The 26,167-nt window shown below is 43.0% G+C and overlaps 2 protein-coding genes across 5 annotated transcripts; one reads left to right on the forward strand and one right to left on the reverse strand.

Moving 5' to 3' along the window:
• Positions 1–107: 107 nt before the first annotated feature.
• Positions 108–9,907, reverse strand: PDZK1 (PDZ domain containing 1). Its single transcript, XM_027663555.1, has 9 exons — positions 9,788–9,907; positions 7,204–7,415; positions 6,655–6,904; positions 5,569–5,705; positions 4,160–4,355; positions 3,700–3,896; positions 2,997–3,191; positions 1,927–2,226; positions 108–948 (listed from the first exon to the last, which is right to left on the reverse strand). The coding sequence occupies exons 2-9, from the start codon at positions 7,411–7,413 to the stop codon at positions 871–873; spliced, it is 1,563 nt and encodes a 520-aa protein (XP_027519356.1). The 5' UTR covers positions 7,414–7,415; positions 9,788–9,907; the 3' UTR covers positions 108–870.
• A 10,678-nt stretch (positions 9,908–20,585) lies between these two features.
• Positions 20,586–24,877, forward strand: CD160 (CD160 molecule). 4 transcript variants are annotated; one of them, XM_027663581.1, is made up of 5 exons: positions 20,586–20,622; positions 20,929–21,024; positions 21,706–22,050; positions 23,150–23,281; positions 23,934–24,877. In XM_027663581.1, the coding sequence occupies exons 2-5, from the start codon at positions 20,937–20,939 to the stop codon at positions 23,945–23,947; spliced, it is 579 nt and encodes a 192-aa protein (XP_027519382.1). In that variant the 5' UTR covers positions 20,586–20,622; positions 20,929–20,936; the 3' UTR covers positions 23,948–24,877. The 4 variants fall into 4 exon arrangements, with proteins under 4 accessions (XP_027519382.1, XP_027519383.1, XP_027519381.1 ...); XM_027663582.1 differs by lacking the exon at positions 20,586–20,622 and adding an exon at positions 20,629–20,810 and having other exon boundaries at positions 23,150–23,282; positions 23,941–24,877; XM_027663580.1 differs by lacking the exon at positions 20,586–20,622 and adding an exon at positions 20,629–20,810.
• Positions 24,878–26,167: the final 1,290 nt, after the last annotated feature.

Raw genomic sequence — 26,167 nt, forward strand, 5'->3', positions numbered from 1 at the left:
ACTTAAACTTGTAGGTTCCCACTCTCCTGGGCTTTGCTTGTTTTGTAATTGTTCTGGAACATAAATCATAGGGGGTAAGGGTAAGATCTGGAGAGGGAAAAGATAACCACTCTAAACAGTTTACTTCTGTATTGTCTTTGGTGTACAGCAAGGAAGCAAAGTATAACAGCAGCAATGTTACAGAGCCATTTGTGTCACATCCAAGTCAGTGTGGTGTTGACTTGGGGTTAGACAAACCTGCACAACGGAATTACGTTGTGCTCTTCTAACCACCATGATCCACGGCAGAGGAGAGAGAACAGTGCTTAACCACCTTGAGTTATGAATTACAAAGTGAGCTTGGTGTTTGAAAGGAATTTCTGCAGGTGTTAGCAGGAAAAAGGAGCATAATGCACGGAGTACATTGGCTTGTGCCACTTCACAGCAGTTGTATTGCTGCAAGTACAGCAAAGAGTTGCCACTGAGATTGAGTTGATGGACTTGGATTAGGGGGAGAGCTGCCTCTCCTGGGAGCTGGGGAGAAATCAGTTGCTCCTTATTAAGAGCTTATCTTTAAAAGGCTGAGATACTTACAAATCTATAAAACGTTTCCGTCTTCTTCTGCAGTCCTTAATTATATCCTTGTAGTTATTTGAGCCTTTTCATCACTGAGTGAGTAACTGCCCACTTTACAGGGCAGAAAGCCAATGAAGTACAATTGCAGGGTGTTAAATGGATGCAAGTTACACTGAAGTGTTTATTTCAGGAGGAGACTGCAGTCCTTTACAGGCAGGGCACTCCTTGGAATAGCCAAGTTCCGGGAGATGTAGTAGCAAAAAATTACTGAAGAAAGATTCAGGTGGTTTCTTTTTTGTTGTTGTTGTCGTCTCCTCACAACTTTGTGTCGTCCTCGTTGTAACTGGCAGCTCTTGTGGAGGCAGCTGATTGTGAAGAGGAGGATGAGTCTGTCTGCAGAGGAGTAACAAATGTGTTCTGATTATTTTCAGTTTGTAAACATGGTTGATAGTCTGCAGTGCTCTGAAGGACTCCTCTGTTTTCATTTGCACTAATCACATATTTGTTTAGATGGCAGAATGAGCCAACAAATATAATTTTTGTTGTCTAAGGGCTTTTTTTTTGGTTAAGTACATTTAGAGGGAAATTTGGAGGATTCTTGTTGTTGAATTCCTGTGTCTGCTGAGTTTGAACACAAAAGTGGTGCTGACTTCAGATCTGCAAAATGCAGCTTGGGGACTAAAGAATTCTTGAAAAGACGTGTAGCTGGACATTTGCAGACAAGGCTAATGAAAAATGAACGAGTAACGGTATTGGTCTTATTCTTCCTTGTCTGTCCCTTCTGCATGATCAGAAAACAAGCATTTAAATATTTAAGACTGAGCACACGGAGGGTTAAAAGTGACTGCTTGGAGAAGAAAAACCTTCCTGCTTTTCTGACTTCTGTCATGCTTCAGATTCTTTCTAATGGCATGAAATGAGTAAAATAATTGCAAATCAGCACATTCCCTAGAAAATGTCATCATAACCTGTCAGTTGCTGTTCCTTCTCCAAAATGATCAATTTTTAAATATTCCACCTGATTTTCACAAAAAGTTGTTAATGTTTTTGGTGTATTTAAGCACTTCTTCCTGCACTTCCACAATTGTATTGCCTGTTTCCTGTCATCGTTAAGGATTACCTTGTTCCATAAAATTTCTTGTATGTGCATTCTTTGTGTGATTTAATCTTCCATTAAAGTTACTCACCTGTGTTATGTGTGGGGAAAGGAAGAGTTGTTTACGATAATTAGCAGTTTCTCTTTTTAACAACTTGCAAAAACCCAGGCTCAAGGTAAAATTCCTAGCTCAGGAAAAATACACTACCTGAAAAAAGCTGCTTTCCTATCCCCTGTGTGATCCCTCAGCATCTGCTTAATGCAGTATCACTCACCCTTTCCCTTGGTTCAGGTGAGTTTCTCTCTGGCTCTGACAGATGGTTTTCTTTGTAAGCAGGAGGTTCGGGAGTGTCACGGGCTGGCTCTGCCATCGAGGCTGTGATGGGAATGTTCTGGCCCTGGAAGTACCTGTAAGCATCTTTGCTGCACACCAGCAGTGTTAGTCTGTCACCACTGTTTTGGATTCTTGCCACCACTTCGTCGTAGGGGTCGCTGATCACGTTCACTCCGTTCACCTCCACCAAGAAGTCGTCGTTTTCTACCCCTGCCCTGTCAGCTGGCCCCTGGTTTTTTACCTGCAGAGACAAGTTCAAGGCATAGAACTTGGAAAGATGCATTAACAACTAACTGAGGGTTAGCTACACTGCTGTGCTGCTGCTTTCCTTACAGGATGGTGAAATAAGCATGGGGAAGGGGAGATTCGTGGGGCAGGAATGAATTTGGAGGGGCAGTGGGCCCAGGCGTAATAAACATGGAGTCCTCAGTTTGAGATTTTAGGATGCATCTTGATTTTGATAGATTTACATTATAGAAATGTGGCATGGTAGAACTGTGAAGACGAGTGGAAAAACAGTTTTCTTACTGTTTGCAGGTCTCTGTCCAATAACTTTGAAGTTAACTTTACATTTCACAGATTCCTTAGTGATGAGTGGAACCCCCAGTCACAGGTGTAACTTGAGACTGCAGAATTTTGACTTTCACCAGCTGTGGAATTCAGAGAAGGGGGGAAGGGGGGGGCAAAGGTGTCTCTGCTATAATTAAGATGTTCTACAGTCAGCAATACTAATTTTAGTGTGCCTTTCTCATGAATGAAAGCACAAAATTATGCAAAAGCAAAAGCTGGATTCCCCTTCCCTCTGGATGACTAGAATGAGGAATCTCCTGGTGCTTATTTTTTATATTAGGCCAACAGTGCCACTGTGACTTAAGGAAATATAGCTCTTATCTGAGAGCACTGGAGAAGAGATTTTTGTGGCTTTTCTTATATTTATCTGCAGGATGGAAGGGAGGAAGCTGTCTGGCAGGCTACTCGAGCTTTTCCTTGCGCCTCCTTCTTCGTTAGTACCTCACTGATGAACAGTCCAGGCTTGTTCTTGATCATGTTTAAGCTGAAGCCAAATCCACTCGGCCCTTTCACCATCTTGCAGATTCTTGGCTTGTGGTTCACTCTGTGCTCGGTGTGCAACTCCACTCTTTCTTCCACTTTAGCTGGAGTTGAATCTTGTGCTTTGTAGTAGTATGAGAAGGGGGAAATTTGGGCCTGAAAAAAGTGACAAATAAAACTAAACATAAAAAGTTCTGTTGTGAAATCTGTTTCAGGCTCTCATGCTCGACAGGTTTTGTTTGAAACTTTGTTTGAAACTCAGACTTGAGCTGTGCTGAAGAACTCTTCCCTATTAATTTTTGGCAGAATAGGAAGCTACAGTGTTGATCTATGTGGGAAGGGAATTTTGTTACTCATTTATAAATATACAGCCATGTAGCTCTGAATTTGCTATCTTAACAGCAAACTAACCTTTCTTGTGGTGTGTTTGAATTTAGAATTGTCCCAATAGTGTCTATAAAAATCGGGAAGAGGCCAAAAATTTGGGTATTTAGTTAGACTTCCTGTATAACGCAAGGAGAGTTGCTGAAATATGGGGTTTATCTTAGAGACTTCCTGCAAGTTGAAGAAGTGTCTGTCAGAGCAGGTTGGCTGTTTCATTGCTGCACATGTCTCTCGATAATGATAAATTACCAGTTCTTAGCAGTACTTTGCATTTTCTTACCAGTTTATACATGGCATCAGTTTCCTTGTCCACGACCAGCAGTGTGGTTTTTGCCTCAGACTGCTTGATTTTTCCCACTACACTCTCGTGGTCCAGACCATCCACTTGCTCTCCGTTGACGGCCACTAAGATGTCGTCGTCTTTGAGACCCGCCGTGGCCGCCGGGCTCCCGGGATTTACGTCCTTGATGACGTGGCCTAAGAGCAGAGAAGGGAAGAAAGATTGATGTGAAGGTGCAGCTCGGTGAGTTGGAAGATGTTAAAACGCACGGCAAAGGCAAATTGTCAGAAAGGCGCTTCGGGTTGAGACCAATTCCCTGGTGTGGCCCTGTGGAACGTGTCCGTGGGGGATTTCTGCTGGGCGACCAGTCTGAAGCCAAAGAAAATGAAGCCTGCAAACACTGTGCAGGAAGAGGCTGGGTATCAAATGGTCACGGTCTGTGTGTTAACTTGGTTCTTACCACCAGTGTTTTGTTCCATCCGTAGGTAAAATCCGTAACCGCTTTTCCCCTTCTGGATCTCGATGAGCCGTGGTCTGAGGGGAAGCAGTCCTAGGCTGGCGCTCTCTTTGCTCAGTACCTTCTTCTGGCTTGTGAAATAGCGGTCTGTTTCTTCATTTGAAAGTAGAAACATAACATGATTTTCAGACTTCTTTACCTGTGATAGCACATGTACAGTCTCAGATGTCACCCCTTCAACACCATGTGGCAATCATAGATACTTTGGTGCTCTGACACATGGTGTGTGTGGGTGCTGCTGATGAACAAGCTGTAAGGGGTAGGGCCATGCTACTATAAGTTGATTTTTCCCCCTCACACTTATAGTCAGAAATTTGGGCCATGATGAGATCCTGGGCATGTAATACATGAGGAAATGTTCTGTATTTCATACTACAGGGACCCATAGAGGGCCATGAGGGTGGCATACAGTATTGTAGAATCCAGTGAGCCTCAGGAGATAGTTCTTGGCTTACCTAGATGTGAAACTCTACAATATACTCTTAACATCTATACCACTATGTTAGATTACAGTGGTAAGACTCAAGTTTCTGTCACTTTTGGTCCTTTTCTGTCTCCTTTTCTAATTCTGAGGTTTGGGGTTTTTTATTATTTTTTTTTTTGTCTGTTCAACCACTCCAAGTCCATCCTTCTCCTAATCCTTTCTACTCCAATGGGTGCCCTTTTTACTCATCTTAACTGAGGTCAGTCTGCTGCTGATTTTGGAATAGCTCAACAAAACTTGGGTGTTGCACAGTTCCATGATGCACTGAATGATGCTGGAATGCCAGAGTATGTGCTGCCTGTCTCATGGCTCTCTGAAATCTCTTCAGCTCCAGCTGTGTTTTGGCATTGCCAATAGTGGAAAGCTGGAAGCTTCGTTAGCAACGTTCTTTGCAGCTGAGGCCGGTTAGTGAAAGCTGTTGCACAGTAATTTTCATTAGTTTTTGGACTTCTTAACAGGAGAAAGGAGCTACTGTCTAAAATCATGAATTTTTCCCTGTTCCATGCTGACTGCATCATCAGAGAGTTTCCCTCTTCCTGCCCTGAAAACCACATTGCCCTCTTGCCATTGGGAGCATTTCCAGGACTTCTAGGAACAGAGCATGATTCATTTAACAGGGTTCCTGGCAGCAGTGTGGTTCTGTTATTTGAAATTCTTTGGCCTGTCTTGATGGCAGTATTCACTGAGAGGCAGTTTGAGAGGCTGCTTGATGACAGAGCCAAAGCCAGAGCTGTGCTGCTGCATTGATGATACAGGAACAGCAGCTCCCAAGATGTGCTGTGAAGCGTTCAACTGGGCCAGACCTGCCTCCTCAGTAGCCCTGATAGGTTGCTGTGAAAGTAGGCCAGAACAGAAGATGAATCAATACCTTTTCCACCACTTCCTCGTGGGTGTAATTTTCCACGTTTTCCCCATTGATTTCAATCAGGCGATCGTTATTTTGGACACCAGCCTTTGCAGCTGCTCCTTCTGGTGAAAGCTCGACTGTGAACAACCCCTTCTGTCCTAAAATAGATGAAAACTCGTTACACAGGAAAAGTCACTGCAATATGCCTGAATTTAATGGTTAAGGAAACTCAGCACTGATGTCCTCAGAGACTCTTGCTCTCTGCTTACACGCTGATCACAGCGGCACCACAAACATTCCACACAGATACACCCCTGTCTCTTACTCTGTCTTGGAAAAATCACTTCCATTGGAGGGAGGGAGGGAGACATTTGTTCACTATCTGCAGCCCAAGCAGTTGTTTATTTCCCTACCAAGAGTGCAGGTACCTGAAAGGGATTTGATTCCTGCCCCCACCCAAATCCCTCATAATTTTGGAGAGAGGAGCTGCTTTTAGGTCTTTCCATTAGATTGTATTCCAAAACATGCTCTTTAGAGGTGATACTTTCCAGAGGACTTCCCCGTTCTGTTGACTGGCCTTGGAAGAAAGGCTTAGGTGGAAGAGGTTCAAAAACCTTTTCTTTCTTAATGAAATAACTTCCAAATCAGTAAAAGTGTTTCTTGCAGCTGCCTAGAACCTTGTGTGCTGATTCCTGAGGTGATTTGAGGGAATGGAACAGGTCTTAATGTAGCACGTTGAATATGTATCTGGTATTTCAGCAGGGACTGCAAACTTGGTTTTGTTAAGTGGGCTTAGATAACAAGCAGAAAATAGCTTATTATTTCTATCTCTCTTTTTTTCGTCTTTTCTCCACCCAGTGAGAAGCACGGTCCTCCAAAAACCTTTCACTGCATATGCTGTACAGAGATGGATCTGAACTCATCTTGCAGCTTCTCGCTTGCTTTCTGGTAGTAAGAACAGTTTGCATGTCCCTATTAGCCCTCCTGTGTTAATTGTGTTTGCTTCTGTCCCTGCTGCCAAATATCTGTCTGTCTGTCTGCTTATCTATCTATCTACCTACCTATCTATCTGTCTCTATCTCCCATCTCTTCTCCCAAGGCTCTCACCTTCTGTGGTTTTCAGGGAGAAGCCATAGCCTTTCTCCTCCTTCGCTAGGTAGCAGAGCCGGGGTTGTGGAACCGCAGTGGTTCCTCTGTTGGCCATGGATGGTGGAGGCTGCTCCTGCTGCTGTCCTGTTTGTGCTTTTTGACCCAGCTCTTCCAAGTTCACTCCCTCCTTTTGTGCCTTGTGATAGGATGTGTCATCCAGAACGAGAAGTACAACGGAATTCCCACTGTTTTTGATTAACTCCACCACCTGTAGTGGACAAGGGGAAAAGGCAGGCAGGCACTAGAGTGGTTGAACTGAAAGTTGTCCCCAGGAAGGGCTGCACTGTCTACTGTTTTTGTTGTCTTATCCCCCAGCTTATGCACTGTGGAGGCCCCCAAAAGATGCTTCATGGCCTTAGTGAGTAATGTATGATGCAGGGAGATCCTCAGAGCAGTTGATTTCCTACCCAAAGAAGCCATAAAAGCTGGAAGAGAAAGCTTCACAGAAGTGGCCGTGGGCCTGGGTGACGGGGGCAGCGTGGGGTAGCGTGGATCCCAGGGATGTACCTGTGTGTGTTCCTCCTTGTCTACAAACACACCATTGACCCTGAGGACTCTGTCTCCATCCTTCAAGCCAGCCTGTTCAGCTGGGCTGTTGTGGTCCACGTTGCGGATGATGTGCCCTGCCGTGTCTCTCTCAAGGCGCAGGAAGAATCCGTAGATCTTCTGGGGCTTCTTGGTCACTTTGCATTCTCGGGGCTGGAGCACGGAAGTCATCTCTGCCAGACATGGTGGAAAAGATATGTGTAAATAAAAACAGTAAGCTTACCTATATATTCCCTCTAAATGTGCATTGAGAGAGTTTGCTTCAGAATTCTTGGGATTTTGTTTCCCAAGAAATCCAGCTGTGTGAAGTTGAAGTTGGTCAACAAGGCTAGAGAGAAGAAACCAATCCCTTTTCCCTCTCCCTCTTCTTTTCTTGTCTCCCTATATCAAAAGAAGTTAAGCAAGTAGCATAATTGAAAAACAAGAAGTCTGCCTGTGAAAACATAGTGAAAATTGAGGTGAGGATTTAGTAGCTGCATTAAGTGTTACAAATACCAGACCACTGTAGGAAATTTATGTGGCAAAATGGAATTTCACAGGATTGCAGACTGGTCAGGGTTGGAAAGGAGCTCTGGAGGATGTGTGGTCTGACCTCCCAGCTCAAGCAGGGCCACCTACAGCCAGTTCCCAAGGACAAAGTCCAGACAATCCAGACAACTTTGAATATCTCCCAAGGAGGGAGGCTCCACTACCTCTCTGGGCAACATATGTCAGTGCTCAGTCACTCTCATAGTAAAAATAGTGTCCTTACATTCATTCAGGTGGACCTTCCTGTGTTGCAGTTTGTGCCCATCACCTCTTATCGTGGGCACCACTGAAAAAATCCCAGCTCCATAATCTTTGCACCCTTCTTCAGGTGCTTTTGTGCATTAGGAAGTTTCCCCTGAGCCTTCCTTTCTCCAGGCTGAATGGGCCCAGCTCTCTTTTGTAAGTCTTCAAGGACTGAGACTCTACAACTTCTCCAGGCAACCCCTGCAGATGGATGAGCAGGTGGGATCAAGGAAGGGCCTCCTTGTCTTAACCAGGCTTTCCTGTCCTTAGTTATGCCAGCTAAACAAACTCAGGTTTCAAGAAAAGCCTTTGCAACAGGAGTGTTACTGTTAATGTGTGCAGGGTTTGCATCGGAGGGTGGATGTGCTGATTTTTATGGTACCTGATGGCCATGATAACTTTACATGGACTGACTCTGTGACAAGCAAAAAAAGAGAAATAAATCTGTGTCTGGACCATGCACAGCTGTCTGCTCACAAGCAGCTGGCTGTGTGCTGGCTGGCCAGAAGGCAGCGTTGCTGGACAGCACCCAAATGCCTGAGTTGGACATGAGTCCGTGGTGAACCTTTGAAGAGGATCATCTTTGCACTGAGTGGTGTCAGAATGTAGCCAGCAGGTCAATGGAAGGGACTGTTCCCTTCTCTTTGGCACTTGGGAAGACCACATGTGGGTACTGTCTCCAGTTTTGGTCTCCTCGGGTTATTGACGTATTGGAACTAGTCCTGAGGAAGGAATTAGGTTTTGGAGCACACCATGTTTAAGGAGACTGAGACAGCTGAGTTTGTTCAGTCTTGGGAAGAGAAAGTAAAGATCTTACTGCCCTCCTCCAGCTGCCTAATGGGATTGAGTAGAGAACACAGCCAGACTCTTCTGGGAAGTTAACAGTGGTGGGATGAGAGGCAGCACACACAGGCTGCAGCAAGAGAAATTCCAACTAGACAGGCATGAGGACAGCCTTTCCTCTTGGGGGCTGTCAGGTGCTGCTAGAACAGGTGCCCACAGAGGCTGTGAAATCTTTGTCCTTGAGATACCTGGATTGGACCCTGAGCAGCCTGATCTATGGGCCTGTTTTCTATGGGGCATTGGACCAGACAACCTGCAAAACTCCCTTCCCACCTAAAATCTAGCATGGTTTTATGTTGTAATGAAACTCTGTTTTGGGTGAAATGTGTCATGCAGGAATGTCGTGCTGAAAGTAAACAACAGGTGTGACCAGGGACACCTCCAAAAATAGTTGTCTTAGGAACTCCTCCCAAAGATCCACGAGGACAGGAGAATGAGACAAACGAAGACAACTTCTTCCAGTTGGAAAGTCCAGGTAATTAGCAAAGTTGGTTTGTATTTTACTGGAAAGATTTTTTTTTTTCTGCCTCTCTTTACTGACAGAAGTCAGTTTTTTACATGTGCTGGCAGTCAAATCATTCTGTGATAGAAACTCCATAAAGGGACGAACTGCCCTATTATTTGGACATTGTTTGGAACACATCAGACTGTACTGATTGCAAGTACAATTCAAAGCAGTTTTTCTCAACAAATACTGGGAATCTGTGCTAATTCCTCAAATAAACATGCAAACCCAGTGCTACACAAAGCTGAAGAAACAGTAGGCTTTTATGGGAAAGATTATTTCTCCATATTTAGAAAGGGAGGGAAGGTTACAGTGCACTGCATACTACTCCTTTTAACCCATGAAAGCTTTACATGCAAAGTTATTTGGATTGTAAGAAGGAGTTTTCTAAGGGAAGAGGGATTTAGGCAAAAAGAAATTTCTTACCTGTATATCTAGGTGGAGTAGCCTTCCCAGGAGTTCTCTTTTAGTGTTTCTCCCGTGGCTGTACCTATAAGTAAGGCTGGACTTTGATTGGGCAAAGGTTGATTTAAAAGATTATTTATTTAACCAAGTTTCACTGAATGTGTTCAACACCTTGATAGGTTGTCTTGTCCAAGTGGGCAGAAGTGCTAATCATGTGCATTTCTCAGCAGCTTTGCATTTTGTTCTGCTGATGTTACAGTCAGAAACTCAGTCAAGAGGTCACCTGAGGCAAGCCTGGCCTTTGCTCTGGGCAAAAGCCTTCTCCAGCTATGAGAAATGTCTTAAAGGTTTGGGTTGTGCTGGATTGACCTGAGCCAGCAGCACTTGATTGCAGATTGGGGCTTTACTGGTTAAAATCTCCCTACCCCATGTTGGGTGCCAAAAAAAAGGACTGTGGTGGGTTAACCTTGCCCAGCAACCAGGTGCCCACTGAGCCACTTTCACCCCCCTCCTCTGCAGGACATGGGGACGAAACAGGATGAAAGTGCTTGAAGAATTCAAGATAAGGACCATAACTGGGAGAGTTACAATGAAAAAATGGTCCTGTGGTTGAGGAATGGGCCCTGACTGTTGAGGCCCTTACACTGCAGCCAAGTGACCCACGTGGATAAAGTCTCCCTGGAACAGAGAGAGGGAGCTGTCTGGGATATCAATATGGTGAGGCCTGGCAGACTGACTGTTCTGGATCACGGCTCTGAACCTGCCAAGGCAAGTGCTATGTGTTTGCTGTGGTGGAAGCATCTATTGGGTGGCTGGAGACACACCCTTTAAACCATTCCATTGCTTTTAATGCCACCCTGAGCCTTGGCAGTCAAGTCCTGTGTCGTGGTATTGAGCCCATGTTCCTGGGCCAAGAAACACGGCACTGATTTGGTGCTTCACATGTCCTCTCACCCCCAAGCCTTAGGAAGGATTGTATGATACTGTTGTATGGCTTTTATAGGCTATGCTCAGAGCATAGGGCACTGGGGCATGGATGCAGTGAAACTTAAGCTTTTGATACCAGAAGATTCACTAACTGCCCTGGTTCTGCCCAAAATAGGCCCCTACACACTGTGGGTGGAGATGAGGTCCCCATGGTACAGGTAAGTGACTGGGAAAGGCAGTGTGGGTTACTCTACCCTGGGGGAAAAGGCACTTGTGCATTTGTGGCGTTATTTTCGCTCAGGGACCCAGGTGCCCTTGGTGGGTAGTGCAGGAAAAAGTGGAAATCTGCTGTGTACCTCAAGGAGGTTTATCCCTGGGGCAAGATAATCCGTTTTTTGACTTGTATGGTACAGTAAATAATACAGTAGGAATTAGAGAAGGAGCCCCCACAAGGAACAATGAGAGTGCAGCGCTGACCCACCCCAAGTGGTCTTGGTGCTCAACAATCCAAAGTGCTGCTTCTCCTGTACTGAGTGATCTCCTTGACAGATAGGACTGAAGTCATCAACTGTTCTTATGGAGCTTTGGGGGAGGGGGAGCATGGAATGGGGGAATAATATCTGATATATATACTTATGTCAAGGAACAATGTATAATGTTCATAGAGGATGTATAAGCCTGACTATGGGATATAAAGATGTTTTGAGTATGTAATGTAAGTTGTAAGTGTTGGTAAGAAGGAATTTCAGGAAAGAGAAATAGATAAAATGAAAAGGTTTGAGTAGGGTGTAGAAATTAAATAATGTATGAAAGGGACAGAGGATACTTTGACAGATCATTCTGAGGTCACACATGATGTGAATGGTATGGAATAAGGCACTGAGGTTGTACTGGGTCTGGCTGGGTTGGACTTAACTTTCTTCAAGGAAGCCCTGATGGTTTTTTCCTGTCCTGCAGGAAAGGAGTGAGAGGAGTCAGGGTGAAGGTGTTGTTTGGGGTCAGCCTGTCACAAGGTCATATCTTATCCACTATCCATAAGCACATGCAGGATTTGCTTATAGACACGGAGTGACCTGATGGTGTTTCTAATGCAAGAGGAAGCCTCCAAATCAGAGATCCCAGAACACCAAGACAATTAATGAATTGACCCATGTGAAGTTCTTGTTAAAAAATCTAATTCAATTTTAAAAAGCTTTTAAACTACTTATTTCTCTCATTAACTGGCTGTGGAATTGGATTATTAGGAATAACACCTGTGTTTTCCTTGGCTGTCTGCTCCAACTGTGTAATTCAAAGGAGAGGTAATAGAAATAAGAATAACCTAAATGTGCTGCCACATAACAGTCATTGATGTTATAAAAGCCTTACTGTAATCCACTTACTCTAAGTGGATTTGCAAGCCCGTTGTGTCTAGGAGTTGTTCCTCTTTGTATAACATATAAAAAACCCCTAAGTGAGCCACCATGTTGTAAAGCACCAGAGAGTCACGGAATAGAATCACAGAGTGGTTTGGGTTGGGAGGGACTTTAAAGATCATTTAGTTCCAACCCCTCTGCCAAGGGCAGGGACGCCACGAAGTCAGACCACGCCCTGTCATCAGCTTGTAATCTTTCAGACAAGTAGGACAAAGACTGGATGAGGAGGGACATCACAGTGGTTCTCAGTTTTGTGGCCAAGCACAGTGCAGATGGGAATTCACATTGTAGTGCCACTGTGATAGTCACTTGAGGTGATCCTGGGCCCCGACAAGATTTTTCAAGAGTAAGATGCAACACAAATGTAAAATGCTAGTGAAACACTAGAAACATTTTCGTGTTTCTAGAAGGGAAAGTATGGTCACATTCCAAATGGGAAGGAGGTGAAGGCTGTACAGCTGTTTCAAAGGGCTTTGAAAAGCAAGTTGAGGGGGACAGGTCTAGCGGTCAACAGACTACTTAAACTTCTGGTGTGGTGAATTATGACATGTTAGTAAATACAAATTTTGAGGGGAAGGTTCTCTGAAGTGAGGCTGGAGGCTTGTCCTAGTGCTGGAGGCTGAAGGGGATGCTCAGTGCAAGGAGGATGTATCTCCAAGGCCCTGCATGTCTTAGGGCTGATCTTTGCATCTGTGGGGCTGAGATGTAAGTTGTATGGAAGGTGTGCTAATGCATCCAACACTGACACAACCTAGAGGCCAAAAGCTCAAAAATTCTCCTATCCTTCCACCAGTAGAATGAAAGTTATTTAAGAATCTATCAGAGTAAAGGCAGCTTGCAATATTTCCTCTTCTGCTTCTCGAGCCTTTTGGAAGAGTGTTCTCAAGCATAATCAATCATACAGCTGCAAAAATGAGGAACCTAACTAAGGAAGATATTTTACCTTTTAACAATTGGTGAAAAGTGATAAAACCTGAAAAAACCTCTCAATTCCCAGTATTCTTATATTGCAGGAGTTGGCCATGGTAAGTAACTTCCGTTAACACAGGGAGTAGACTTAAGGGGCCCTGGTTTCTCCAAAGTCTATCCCTTTTCATCTATAGGCTGGTTGTAGTAATATGTGGGCCTTTGTTCCTGTTGTCATTGCATTCTTCTGTGGGTTAACACTTATGAAATATTTTCTGTAATTCTTTTTTTTTCCAAAGCTTTGCCGATTTTTGGTTAGAAAAAATTCCTGTGAAACTCACCTGGGTTAAAAAAAATGGTCAGAAATAAGAATTTTCTAGTAGCTGTAAATGTTCTCATGGTTTCCTCAGTGAGTGAATGGAGGGAAGCACCTGTGTTTTTAACTTTGGCACTGGCTAAAATTCAGTAAATTCACAGGTTTTGGCAAGTCCTATCCTCTGTTTCCCAGAGCAAACCACTGAGCCACACCTGGCACAGTTGGTGGTGTGCCAGGGCATAGTTTCAGTAAGTGCCATTTACCAAATTCTTACTCTTTCCTAGGAAGTCTGTGGCTCAGGTCAGCTCCTGGCCCTGTTCTGAACACAGGCATGAGAAGAATGTGTGCCCAGTGGTGCCAGGATGATGGCACTCATGAAGCTTATTCACATCTGAAAAGTTTATCCAGCTTCAAGTCTCAGGTTTGTGTGGGGTTTTTTTGGTATTTTTTGTTTTGGTTTGGTTTTTTTTGTTTTGTTTTATTTTTGTTTGGGGTTTTTTGTTTGTTTGTTTTAATTTATTTATTAGTTTGTTTGTTTGTTCCCCTTAAAAAAGATAGGGAGAAAAAATGTAGCTAGCCTATGGATCACTTCTGTTTGTTTGTTTTAAATTTAGTAGGTTTTTAAAAAAGGTTTACTCACCAAGGTGGTGTTGGGGAGTGCTGAAGAACCTGCTTTGATGGCCATTCCATTGGGGGAGAGGAGTAGAAAACAGAGCTGTTGAAGACAGATTGGTGAAGTGGATCTTTTAATGTTTTTAAAACAAGTCTGAAGATACAAAGTTCAGTCTACTGAAAGGTGCCTTTTGTTATTAACACAGTTGTACAAGGAGTCCAACCCTAAAAATGAATGTTCATATATTTTGTCCTGCAAACGAAGAGCTCAAATAACCTGTGACGCTGCCAGCATTGTTCTCCTGACAGAAGGTTTATGTGGCTATTTTGGTGTAAAAATGTTCCCTCTTTATGATGGCAACTAACTTTCTTGCCTGGGAGCACGCACATCCCTTCAAAATTGACGTAATGAGGGTTTCTAAGTAGTTCTTGTTTGCCTGTATTGCTCACTGTACACTTGCTGACCACCAGCTCGCTGCTCTCCTCCCAGCACCCGTTTCTGGCCCCATCCAAGGGGGCAGCAGCCTCTTCAGTGAAGCCTTTCCTTCCACTGCCAAGTCTGACAGGGACTGGGAATCAGAGCCTTGGAGTGTTTTAAGGTCTCCTTCAGCAAAGTAATGTCAAAGCACATTTTCTTTGTTCCCGTGTTTAAGCTGTTCAAGATCAGTACAGCCCCTTTCCCTTTGCCCCTTCTTTTGCAAGTGATGGTTTTTCCACTCTGGCTTGGCAAGTGTTACATAAAGCACCGTGTGATTAGGTAATAGGAGTGCTGGGTTCACTGAAGTCCTCCTTAATCGTGAGGCAAAGTCCATTTGAGCTACCAAATGAATATTCATCAGTCATCCTGCACAAAGCCAAGTGGTAATTAATTCTTTCTCTTCTGGTGACCACATGCTCCTGACATGGTAAAGAGAGAGAAAAAAAAATTGCAGGGAAGCAAACAAGAATGACTTGGCAATCCTGCTGGTTTGCAGGCTTCCAGAGGAAGGGGAGAATAACCCTCCTTCTAACATTTTGGGCTTAGGTCTTCCTGAAAAACGGGGGAGGAAAAGAAATCACATGCTGTCCCCTCGTTTGCAGCAAAGGAAAGTATTCTGTCCCCTGGACCTGTCAGTAAGGAATTATAATGGCAGTCCTCTTGCCTCAGGCTTTGCTCTTTGTGCTTTAAATATTGAATTGTTTTCCCCAACGACCTTTTTACTGGAGAATATAAGCTATAAACAATGCTTTCTTCTTTGGCTACTCAACAAATATTCCATACTGATCAAGAATTTGGGCTTTTAGGCACAGAATTTTTTACTGAGTTAGCTATGAGGTGTTCTGTGCAGCTTCTTTCGCTGTCACATCAGGCTGAAACCGGTGTTAAAACCCTGGAAATTTCTGTTCAAGCAAGAATTCAAAGGACTTGAAAATGAGGAATTATGTGAACTAAGAAGCCTTTTTGGTGGAGCTATGTGTTTGTTAATAGTATTTGGCTGTAGCCACACGTATATATGCACATGCATGCACAGCAATCAGGCTCTCTGCAGGACTGTTTGGATAACTGCAGCTGATGTTGGTTTGATTAATGCTTTTCAAATGGCAGTGCCTTTGGAATTCTTGCCTTCCCTCTGGCACTGGTAACACGTGGGAAGACTTTTCATTCCAGCTCATCCTGTTGGGCATTTTCTGGATGTGTTTCAGTTCTGCCTTTCAGCTGCTCTATCATTCAGTACTCTTTGGACCTGCAAGATGCTGAGACATAAAAAAATAATATCCTATATCTACAAGTCTGGCTTTTTCCACCCAGCACCTGGAGCTTTCTTTTTTACAAGGGTATGTACCCTTATGAAACTGGGTTTTATTCTTGACCTATGAAAGAACAGAGTAAGTTCCTTACATCTTGGTTGTATGTACATTTCTTGCCCTCTGGAGATAGATTTCTGACTTTGACAGTAGACCGCGTTCCTTTTCTTTTAAGCCTTTCAAATGTATAAATAATAACTACTATGTCTACTTCGCTATTTTCCTCAAGGAGTAGGATGAAAAGATGCTTGTACAATCACCAGGGAAAGCACATGCTCTTCCTCAAAAAAGTACAGCTCAGTGAGACAGGAAGTATCCAGGCCTAAGGCAGCAGCAGCAGCAGCAGCAAGCATGAATCTCTTTCTCTTCCCACCTTCCATTCCTCTTCCTGCTGCCTGTCCCACCTCGTCCCACCCCTCCAAGTCTGTAATCCACCCTGGAAATGTCCCTAATTTCTGACTTAACCTCTGTATTACTGAGCTTTTAATTTTACTTTGTCACTGAAGACTAAAGACTTTGTCACTATTCTGAAATTTTTTTCTTACTCTAAGATGAGGCTGAATTGGTGTTCGGAGGGGTAAGGTGCACTATCTTCAGCTAATTAGGACCAAACTTTTGCTGCAGATTTCTTATTGTGTGCATCCACTCTTGCTGCGAGGGGGATTCAAATTGGAATAGCATTCATTTACCTTTCTGAGATTAGTGAACACAATAGAAAGTCTGAATGTAGCCTGGAAGGCAAAGAGAAATACAAAATTTCTGCAGAAGTTTCCATCTTCTTGGTCACTGCGTATCTGCTTTTGTGTTGGAGAAAAACTATTTTGTTCTGCTCTGATGAGGCTTATGTGATGCTTATAGAACTTTTAATAGAAACATGAGGGTGGATAATGCCTGGTCTTTATTAGGTCTTGTCACTTTGTGGCACTGACAGTCTCGTTATCTGTTATCACAAAAAGGAAATGGCTACTGCTATGTTTGGCACTGCAAAAATGCAGAATGCAGCCCTTTTCCCGTGTAGCTATTGAAAACTAGTATTAGAAGCTTTGGGAGGCATATATATCTAGACCCTATTTGAACCCAAGATTACTTTAGTATGAGAAAAAAAAAAAAGTAAAATTAAATTATTTTAATATAGTGTAAAAACCAGTAGAGTTTTTATGGGCTTATATTTTAGTCTTTTAAAATTCTCTCCAAACAAGGAACAGATCCTACCAGGAAACCACACAAAAGTACTAAGGACAGGATAAATCTCCTTAAAATGCATACCTGGAAATAAGGCTGGTTTGGTTTGTAGGAATAAAACTGGTTTTGGTGACAGCAGACCCTGATTTAACTGGAAGATGACACAAACTTTCTAGAAAATATGCACTTCCATCTTAGCTTATTGCCTGTCTTGAAAATCGTCCTGATCACCCTGACATGGCTATATCTGGGCCTAAAAAACAAAATGATCCTGAAATCCTGAAGGGGATCCAGAGCTGGAAAGAGCAGGACATGCCTTCCCAAGGAGTAAAGACCAGAGAAGGAAGAAGAAAAATCCTGTTATCCACAGACACAGCTGAAGTTACATTAAGCTGCTTCCTTGGGCAGGTCACCCAGCAGAAGAATTTAAAGGTCTATGTGACTGGGGAGAGCCAGCATAAGCCTGAATGGAACTTGTGTGTGTGGCAGTAAGTTCCACAGTGGCTGAGTCCATATGACCAGTGACAAGGTCCCAAGAAGTCAAGCAGTAAGCAATTTATCCTACTCTCTTGGGGTTTTTTTTGTTGTTTTGCCTTTGCAGGGGGGAGTTACACTGTTATCTCTTGGTTTTCACTTGTCTGTGCACATGAGAGATTCCCAACAGAATTCTTTAATGATTTCCTAAACTTATACCACATTTTCTCACTGACTCAGATTCTCTCATGTTAATGGTTGTATTTTAAGCTGCTGCTATGCTTCTTTAAAGCCCATTGTGTCCTTCTGAAGAAGGGAATGATAGAATATGATCCCTCTGTAATTATGTTTAGTGACAGTAAGGTGTAAGGGCAAAGTAGCTGGTGGACACTTAAAAGGTATTTATATTAAGGAAGGAAGTGGAATTTGAAGGATATTGTCAATGTCTGAAATTCTCCTAGGGTTAACTTAGTGAGTGGCAATAATCTATTTTGTCAGTTTAAGGGGTTTGATCACTTGACTATGTTAGTCTGTTAATTCACTGTAATACTGTGAAGTTATACATTCAATTAGCTTAGATAACAGCAGAGTGTTGTTTTCTGAAGGTTTGCTTGCTTTTGTGTTATTTGATTGGCATTTTTAATTTTGTTATATTGATTTAAAAAAAAAAGATGCATCTTTTCACTAATTGGTACCTGGACCTTTTCTCTTTACAGTTACAGAATACATATATCTTGAGGTACAAAATTTGCTAGCTCTTTGTGTTCTCTTCAATTTTTCTTTGATTATCATGAATATATATGTGGGATGCTAATAGTCCAAAACAGTCTCAGGACATGGGTTTTATTTTATTTTTCCCATGATGCTTTTTTTTTTTTTTTTTTGTTAAGCGAAGTAGGATAAAAATATCAGGATTTCAATAGCTAAATTTTATCACCTTTTTAATCTTTTGATTTAATATAAACACACACCAGAGCTAAAAACATCCTTTTTTTTTTTTTTTCATGAGGAAGGTAGGTTCTTAAAGCAGGAAATGCTTAGAATACAGGAGGACACTGGAGAACATACTGTGTGATCTTGTGAACTCTGTTTTTCCTAGACCTGATTGCTTTGCGATCTTGTAATGAAAATTTCTTAACTGTTGTATTGAATCTGATGGATTTACTCAAGCTGAGCCACCTGAGGAGATCTCGCCTGCCTTAAAACAAATGGGCACATGTTCAGATTTACTCAGAAAGAGGGACTTTGCTACTTGCTTTTATTTTGTCTTTTTTTTTTTTTTCCTTTTGTGTGGTTGAAATAGGGGATTTTTCTCCTCTTTCAGGTCCTATTTTAAGTAACACAGTGGGTGTGCCGGGGGTGCTCCTCTGCACCCTCGGTGTTCTCCTGTGTCACTCATCTCCAACGCCTGTTGAGAAGGTACATGCAGCTCACAGTGCTGGCTTCAAGCCTCCCTAGGCCCTTCTCAAATGAAAAGGCTGTTCACTGCCCTGTTCCTGAGGAAGGAACCTCAGAGGCACGTCCAGTCTCGTTTTCTTGTGAATATGTATCCATAGGCATCACTGAGAAGGCAGAGTAACAAGGATTGCACTCCACTGACAGGCCCAGTGCTCCATGGACTTCAAAGAACATGTTGCTTGCTCTGCAGGAGAAGTGATTGCTTTGGGATTGGCATGAGAAAGTGGAAGGAGAAGAGAGAAAAAATTAATCTTGCTCTCTGAACTGTGCATACTTTGTGAGTGGCTGGTACATGTGCCTGAGCTCTCAAGCCAGCACCTTTCCCAGATGCAGTGTCTTCTTAAGGAAATTTGGAAGCAGCTCTGGAAGCTGATGTCTTTTCTCACACAGAGTGTGTACATTTTCAGTAAATATGTCTGGGACACTGAACCTTTTGCTAATAGCAAGGATTTGGATTCCTTCAATGAGTTACAGAGACTGAACTGGCAGCATCAATTATTCCCCTGTGCTCTGTGCGCCTCTGAAGCTCTTGAAAGAGCCACTGAACTCATGCTTGTTGTCTGCACTCTGAAAATGAAACCTCTTCTGAGTCTGTGAAGTGTCTGAAAATTACTGGGTCATCAGGAGAGGAAATGTTAGCTAAGCTAACACTGCCTTAGTAAAAGCCAACAAAATCTCCTGGTCCTGGGTAGCTGACCCATAACTGAAAGTTTTGCACCAGAAAGTGTGTGGGGGGACTCTTTTAGAACACCAATAAAGAGATGAAAGATAATGCGTGAAGAATATATATTGTAGTTAAAATAAGACAGAAACCAACCATACATTCAACTTCCTGCAAGTACAACCTACACAGGAATTCCTATGAAGTAGAGAAAAGTACAGATAAATGCTTGGTTGTCATTTTCAATCCTCCCACTTCGCTGTCCTTCCCTGCCCACAAGATCAGATCATACCCAAAAGAACTGATTGTGCTCACACAAGTACACAGGACACAAGCACATAGGTTACAAGCACTGGGCAATGTGCAACAAGCAGAAGTTCTGCCCTGAGGGGGGAAAAACATCAATCCCCAAGGAAACAAAATTAAATCTTTTTTTTTTTTAGCTATTTTTTGAATCTCAGAATCTCTCAAGGCACCTACCCTTTTGGAAAGTGGAAGCCCAGCAAAGCCCTCTCGTTTTTCTCCTTCCCAGCAGCGTGCCATGTTCCACTTGCTGTCCTGGCACTTAGAGGTGTTTCTAAAAGACAGCTTTGTTTTACTGGGAAAAAAGGAAAACCTATATTTTGAAGGAAAGAAAGAAGCTCTCCTACCTCTAATGTTACTCTGAAAGAGGAGGATGTTGTGGTAAGCACTATTTTTTTTTTCTTTCAGATTTTCTCTATTTTTTCCTGATGCTCACACCAGAATTCTCCTATGTGGAGTACAAATTAAGAAAGTAACAAGAATTGATTTTTTTTTTTTTCATCATTGAAAAAGAGACGCCAGTAACCTGTTGTACATTCATTTTAGTGTCCTGAGGCAGTCTTCTGGGAGTCAGGCTCTTGGCCTGTGCTAGCCAAATAATTTGATACAGGTGCCCTCTTGAGGAGGAGAAACAATTACAAAGGAATTTTGCTAGCTTTCAGGAATTTTGTTGGCAGCTGTTCAATTCACTGTAGGCTGCAGCAGTAACTAACTGTGTGATTGTGTCCAAATCCTGAACTTCAGCTGTGTTAGCTGGTGCCCTCTGAGCCTCAATTAGCCTGTTGCTGCAACTTGAGTTTACTCATAGCGTGTGGATGTGGGTGTTCTGGCTTGTGACATATGTTGTCTTGTTGGTTTTTTTTTTTTGTTTGATTTCTTTATTTTTTGTGGTTTTCTTTTAAAGACCTCTGTGCTTTCCTGTCGGTGTCCTGTTTAAATGCAGTGGGTAACTTTGCCATTTACGAGATCACTTCAGGGGAAGGTCTGTGCACGTTTTACTGCTCTGTAAGTGCAAGGGCAGCTTTTGCAGCACCAGGTTGAGTGATAGGGGCTCTTCTCAGTCCCATGACAAGAACTCACAGGTAATGGCCTCTGTTTTTTTTTCCTCTCTTTCCATTTTCAGTGCAGAAGATGACTCTGATCCCAGGGTTCCTCCCTAGGGCGAGAGGCAGTCCTGTCCTCGTGTTCCAAATGGCAGCTCTGGCAATGCTGGCATCAGGTAAGGAGGAGCCCTGGCAAGGCAGTGCACACTGTTGGCATTTTTTCAGTCCAGTTTTAGGAGTTACTTGGTGTGACCAGGAGATGCTGCCTGAATTTTAGAGAATAAAGAACATCTGTTGGAATGAGCTTTCACCGAGCCACGCTCTGCAGGAGGAATTTCAGTCTTTTGTTTTCTCTATGGTGATTTTTGACTAGGGAGCTGGGAGGTGAAACCTGATCCCAACAAAAAGCAGTATTTTGAGCCAATCAGTATTTTTAGCTTTTCTTTCCATGGAACAGTTCAATATTTGAAGAAAGCACAAACCTTCAAGTTGAAGAGGTAAAAACAACAGCCCACCCAAATATCCCTCTCCTCTGATGCTTTCTCTTTTTTGAAGAGAGGATGCTCTTCTTATCTTCCGTTTTTATAAAATTAGCGAAGATTATAGAGAATATTCTGTTTCATAATGCCTTTTCTGCAAGATCCATGATAAGAAACATATTTTTCTTCCTTTCTTGCAAGGGAATTAATATTGTTTTCATTGTGGTACCTGTTATCCTGGCTGCTCTATGCACCCCTGAAGCATAAGATAACCCCTGCTTTCACAGTGCAGAAACAAGTGGACAAATATAGGGGTGGAGGAGGAGTTGACCTGGCACAAAAGTCGGTTCAGCTAATGTCTGGTCTCTCCCACCACAGAACACAGCATGCTGGAAATCATTTATGCACCTACCACGGAGTACCTGGAAGAAGGCGAGAGCCTGAATTTGAACTGCCTCATCGGGCACCAGCAGAATGAATCGTCCCAAATTGAGGCTCACTGGTATAAAAGAGCAGATAAGGAAAATGAGACTGGGTTTGGGGAGGAGATGGAAAGCTTGCACCTTTCACAAAACTCGGACCCCAGGGCGAAAGTCACGTCCTCGCTGCTGCTGCAGATTCAGAAAGTCAACCAGTCAGACAGCGGCCGCTACCAGTGCAGGGCCAAAATAAAGAACACTGTCCTCACTGCTGTGGGCCACTTCATCAGGGTGAATGTAACAGGTAAGAGCTTGTCTACAGAGGGAGCTGGGAGATGACATAGTTGTGTCTCAAGCAAAATTTCTGCATGATAAGAGCTCTCTGTTTGTGGAGATGTATCCTCTCCTCCCAGGGCGTGAAACTAGAATTGATCGCTGCCACGCTGTGACACGTGGAATAAGCTTCATGCTCCTCTGTCTCTCTTCATCTGTGCATGCTAAATGCAAGACTGACACGTGAAAAGTGCTGGGGAGTTGTATTAGATTGGCTGTGGGTCTCTCTGAGCTAATGGAAATAGTTTCCCGTGGGATTTCTACTCTGGGCACCGTCACCAGAGCTGAAAGGAACTGGGTGGAAAAAGCAGCGTGGGAAAATGTATGTTAGTCTTGGGTTAGGTGCAGGTCTGCCCCTGTTCACCTGGCATCTGTTCTGGGTTTGTAGCCGTAGCTGCATTCACAGGCAGCAAAGACATTTTCTCTAAAATGGAGATCTATGCGTTTCCTTAAATGGAGACTTTTGTGTATGTAAACAGCCTGGCCTTATTGCCTCCTGAATTCACTGCAGCATACACAGACCTCAGGGAGGATTGGTGCTCAGGGGGAATGGGACTTGAAATACAGCAGCCACTGCTGTGAATTACTTTGTTCTTATTGAGGCGAATTTTATTCTCTTGCTTCGTTGCTTAGAATAGAAAAAATACTGTGCAGAAAGACTGGGAAGGCTGAAACACACAGTGGCAGTGCCCCTGTGCAGTCATTTCTATGTGGGACTTAACTGATTATATGGTATGGTGCCCTCCACTTGTGCCAAGTGACTTCAGCTCCAGAAGAAGGGAATATCTATTTGGCCTCATTAGCCAAGGTGGTGAGCTCCTAGAGCTTTGTGAGTTGGTTCTGATCTGGGCTAGGCTGGGAAACCAGTTCATATTCCTTCCAAGTTGTTCCCCAGCTTTGTTAAAATGTAGGGATTACAGTAATTTTTTGCCTTCTTTTTCTCCGAAATATTTTGGCTAAAAAATGAAATAAAAATTATGCCTTCAGTCCCCTTTTTGGCAGCAATTTTAATGTAAGGAAAGATGCAGTTCTGCAGACTTTTATTTGCATATTGGTTGTCTTTATATCAGATGTGAACATTGTCAACTCCACAGAGAGGACAGAGGTTGACCTGGAAGAGAACAAAGCTCTGAGGGTGGATTCTGGGCTGGAGAAGATGTGGGCTGTGGTCACCATATCCTGGATAATTGTGAGTGTCAAAGGTAAGAGTATATGCATTTATATTTTTTTCTGAGAATAGGTTTTATGATCGATTTTATACAATTACAAGGCACTTGGGTGGATTTCTGCCATGGGCCTTATATTTAATGACACCCCTTTCCCCTTGTAATAATCCCATAGAGGTTAACAGGGTCAAACTCCCCAGGCAGGAAGGTGAAGTGATCCCAACTAACTTGCACTGGTGTTAGTTCTGAGGGATTCTGCAGAAGGTGCAGCTGAGCTGGATTCTAGCCAACATCCAGAGAATTCATCTGGCTCACTGTCCTGTTCTTAGCTGTGCCAAAACAGAGAGCACTGAATGAGCCCAGGAACATTGTTTCATGGACTTCAGGTGCCTCCTGTATGGCCCTAGGGGAATGTGGAGTTGTGTGCTAATTTGACATAAGGTATCTTGCGAATTAAATCCTGAGCCCCTGAGCAGTCAGTTGATTTAGATGTGTGAAAATCTTCCTCCTTGGCCAGATGACACCTCAGTATAAACTCTGAGATATGATCTTCCATTACTAATTTTTTGAACAATCTTGTGCTTTATTAATTTGGATTGGTCAATTAATTTAATTTGGTTTTGCTCCTGAACACCAGTAATTTTTTTTCCCTCTTTATGTGTGTGTCTTTTCTTTTTCCCCACCCAAGGACTCATACTGTGAAGGCCCTGTGAAGTCTGAGCTGCTTTGCTTAAACAAGCTAATGTTCCTGAGATGCTGTAAGAGCAACTTCACTTCATTGCACGTGATTTGTCTGGGATTCATGTGGTATTTCATGGACACTTCAAAGTTCTGGGGGATTTATTTCTGGACCTCCTCGTACTGGTTCATTGGGATTATTCATTTTACCTGTTAACCCCATCTGCCCCCTAGGGAGAGAAGAATAATTTCCACGTGATTTTTCTAGTCCTGGAATTGAAATTTTCTGACATCAATATCAGTTCTTCCAGGTTTTGCCTTCATTGAGGCAACAGATTTCTCAGCATTGTGCTCTTTGAAATGAAGAGATGGTTTCTTTCCAGCTGTAATTTTTGGAACCTGCCTCCCATGCAGGGAGGTTTTTCCTTTCTTCTGTGGCTCTCTATGCAAGGAAGGATATACTGTGTTCCTCTCTCCTCTGAAACATCTCCTCACATCCTTCTAGTCCATTCTCTGTGCTCTTCAGTTTACTCTGAGAAAGATGAAAATATTCTCATTGGTATGAGCTTAAGGCAGGGGAGAAGGAATGAAGTCAGTATCAAACTCACTGTTCTGAAAACAGAAACCAAAATCAGTTGTGATGTTTTACCCTAACTCTGGGATGTTTTGAAAGGTTATTTTGTCTACAGTCTTTTAACAGTGCTGTCTCTCTCTCCTTTTTTTCAAGTATTTATATAAATTTGCCTTTTGCCAAAGGACTTCTCTCCCAGGACTTAAAATTTGGTACCAAATGACAAAGGGAAGACTGTGACATCTGTATCTGTTTCAGTGGTGACTAAAGCTTGTCTGATGAGCACTTCTGATCTCTGCCATGTTTTTCATATTTGGACATGTTTGTAACATTTTTGAGTGTCAAAACAGACACATATATTTTAAATAAATAAATCAAGTGAAGATTTATCTCCTCATCACTTTGCCAGATATCTGCTCAGTTCTGAAGGGCTGCGATGGCTGCTGCTGCATGAGCTTTTCCATCAAAGCCAGCCTGATTTTGGATTCTTGTTGGAATAATTGTGTATGTCACATCTGACAGAAGCAGCTGCTTAAAAGGGCATCTGTAACAAGCCGTTAAGATTTCTTGCTGGCTGGGGGAAGGGGGACCTGGAAGGGCTCAGGAAGAGCATTCTATGATGCTATGTTTTGGGCTCCAATGAGCCAATTCAGACTGCAGATATTTTTAGCACTATTCTTCAGCAGAGGCAGCGTGCTGCACAATTGCACACCGCCACGGTGCTTCTCCCGTAGGTCGGTGTAGCTATGATTCCACCTCCTGGCAACTGTAAGGAATAGCTCAGGAGAGACCAAGGAGAGAGAATTTCTGGTTTCGCGAGGCGCTAGAATACGAAGCAGGAATTTTAAAGAGGCGCTTCTCTTGAGCTCAGAGAGATTTTTAACTCTTCAGAATCCTTTATTCTATGCTGTGTATAAGCATAGAAGCTGTTTCCAAACGGCTTGCTTTGTAACTACGTGTGAAAATGAGTGCTCGAGCTGAAAGGTCGTAAATACAAGGTGCTTGCAGCAGGTCTGTAAGTAATAAGACACCAGAGAGACATTTCACATTGAGGGAGGGAGAATCAGTGTATATCCATGGTAACTGGGGACATGAACACACCTGGGGAAATTCCAGCTCAAAATACCCACACAGTTCTGTCCATTAAGGACAACTGTTGTCACAGAGGTGCATACAGTTATGGAGGACACACAGTCAAGGCTAGGCATTCTGTGAGGTAAATGGCCTTCAGTAATAAGAAAATGCTAATTTTCCATCAGGAATGAGTGTTTTAGGTTGCTCAAAGAATCACCAGCAAAGGAATCAGCAAAAGCAGGTTTAATATTAAAGTGAAAGCGCGACAAAATTCATTGGCAAAGCTCGCTTTGCTGCTTGCTAGATGGTTAAAGCACACAGAGAAAAATCATAGTAAAATGCAAAATCAGTCAATGTAAAACTAAAATCAGCAACAAATGGTCTACATCGAGGTGGAGGATGGAAAAATCTGATTTACCCAAATAAAAAAACTCTTTCACAAGTCAGGATGAACTCTCCCTGTCCTCGACAACAGTGTAGCCAGAGCTGGGTTTTCTCTCAGGACCTGCTCAGTCACCTATAGTGCCCATTTCCTGCTCTTTGCCGGGCCAGTGCCATCTGCCTGTTTCACAGGAAAGAACAAAAGTTCTTTTGGTAGT

Source organism: Corapipo altera, unplaced genomic scaffold, assembly GCF_003945725.1.
Source record: "Corapipo altera isolate COAL_440 unplaced genomic scaffold, ASM394572v1 165, whole genome shotgun sequence".
NCBI lineage: Eukaryota > Metazoa > Chordata > Aves > Passeriformes > Pipridae > Corapipo > Corapipo altera.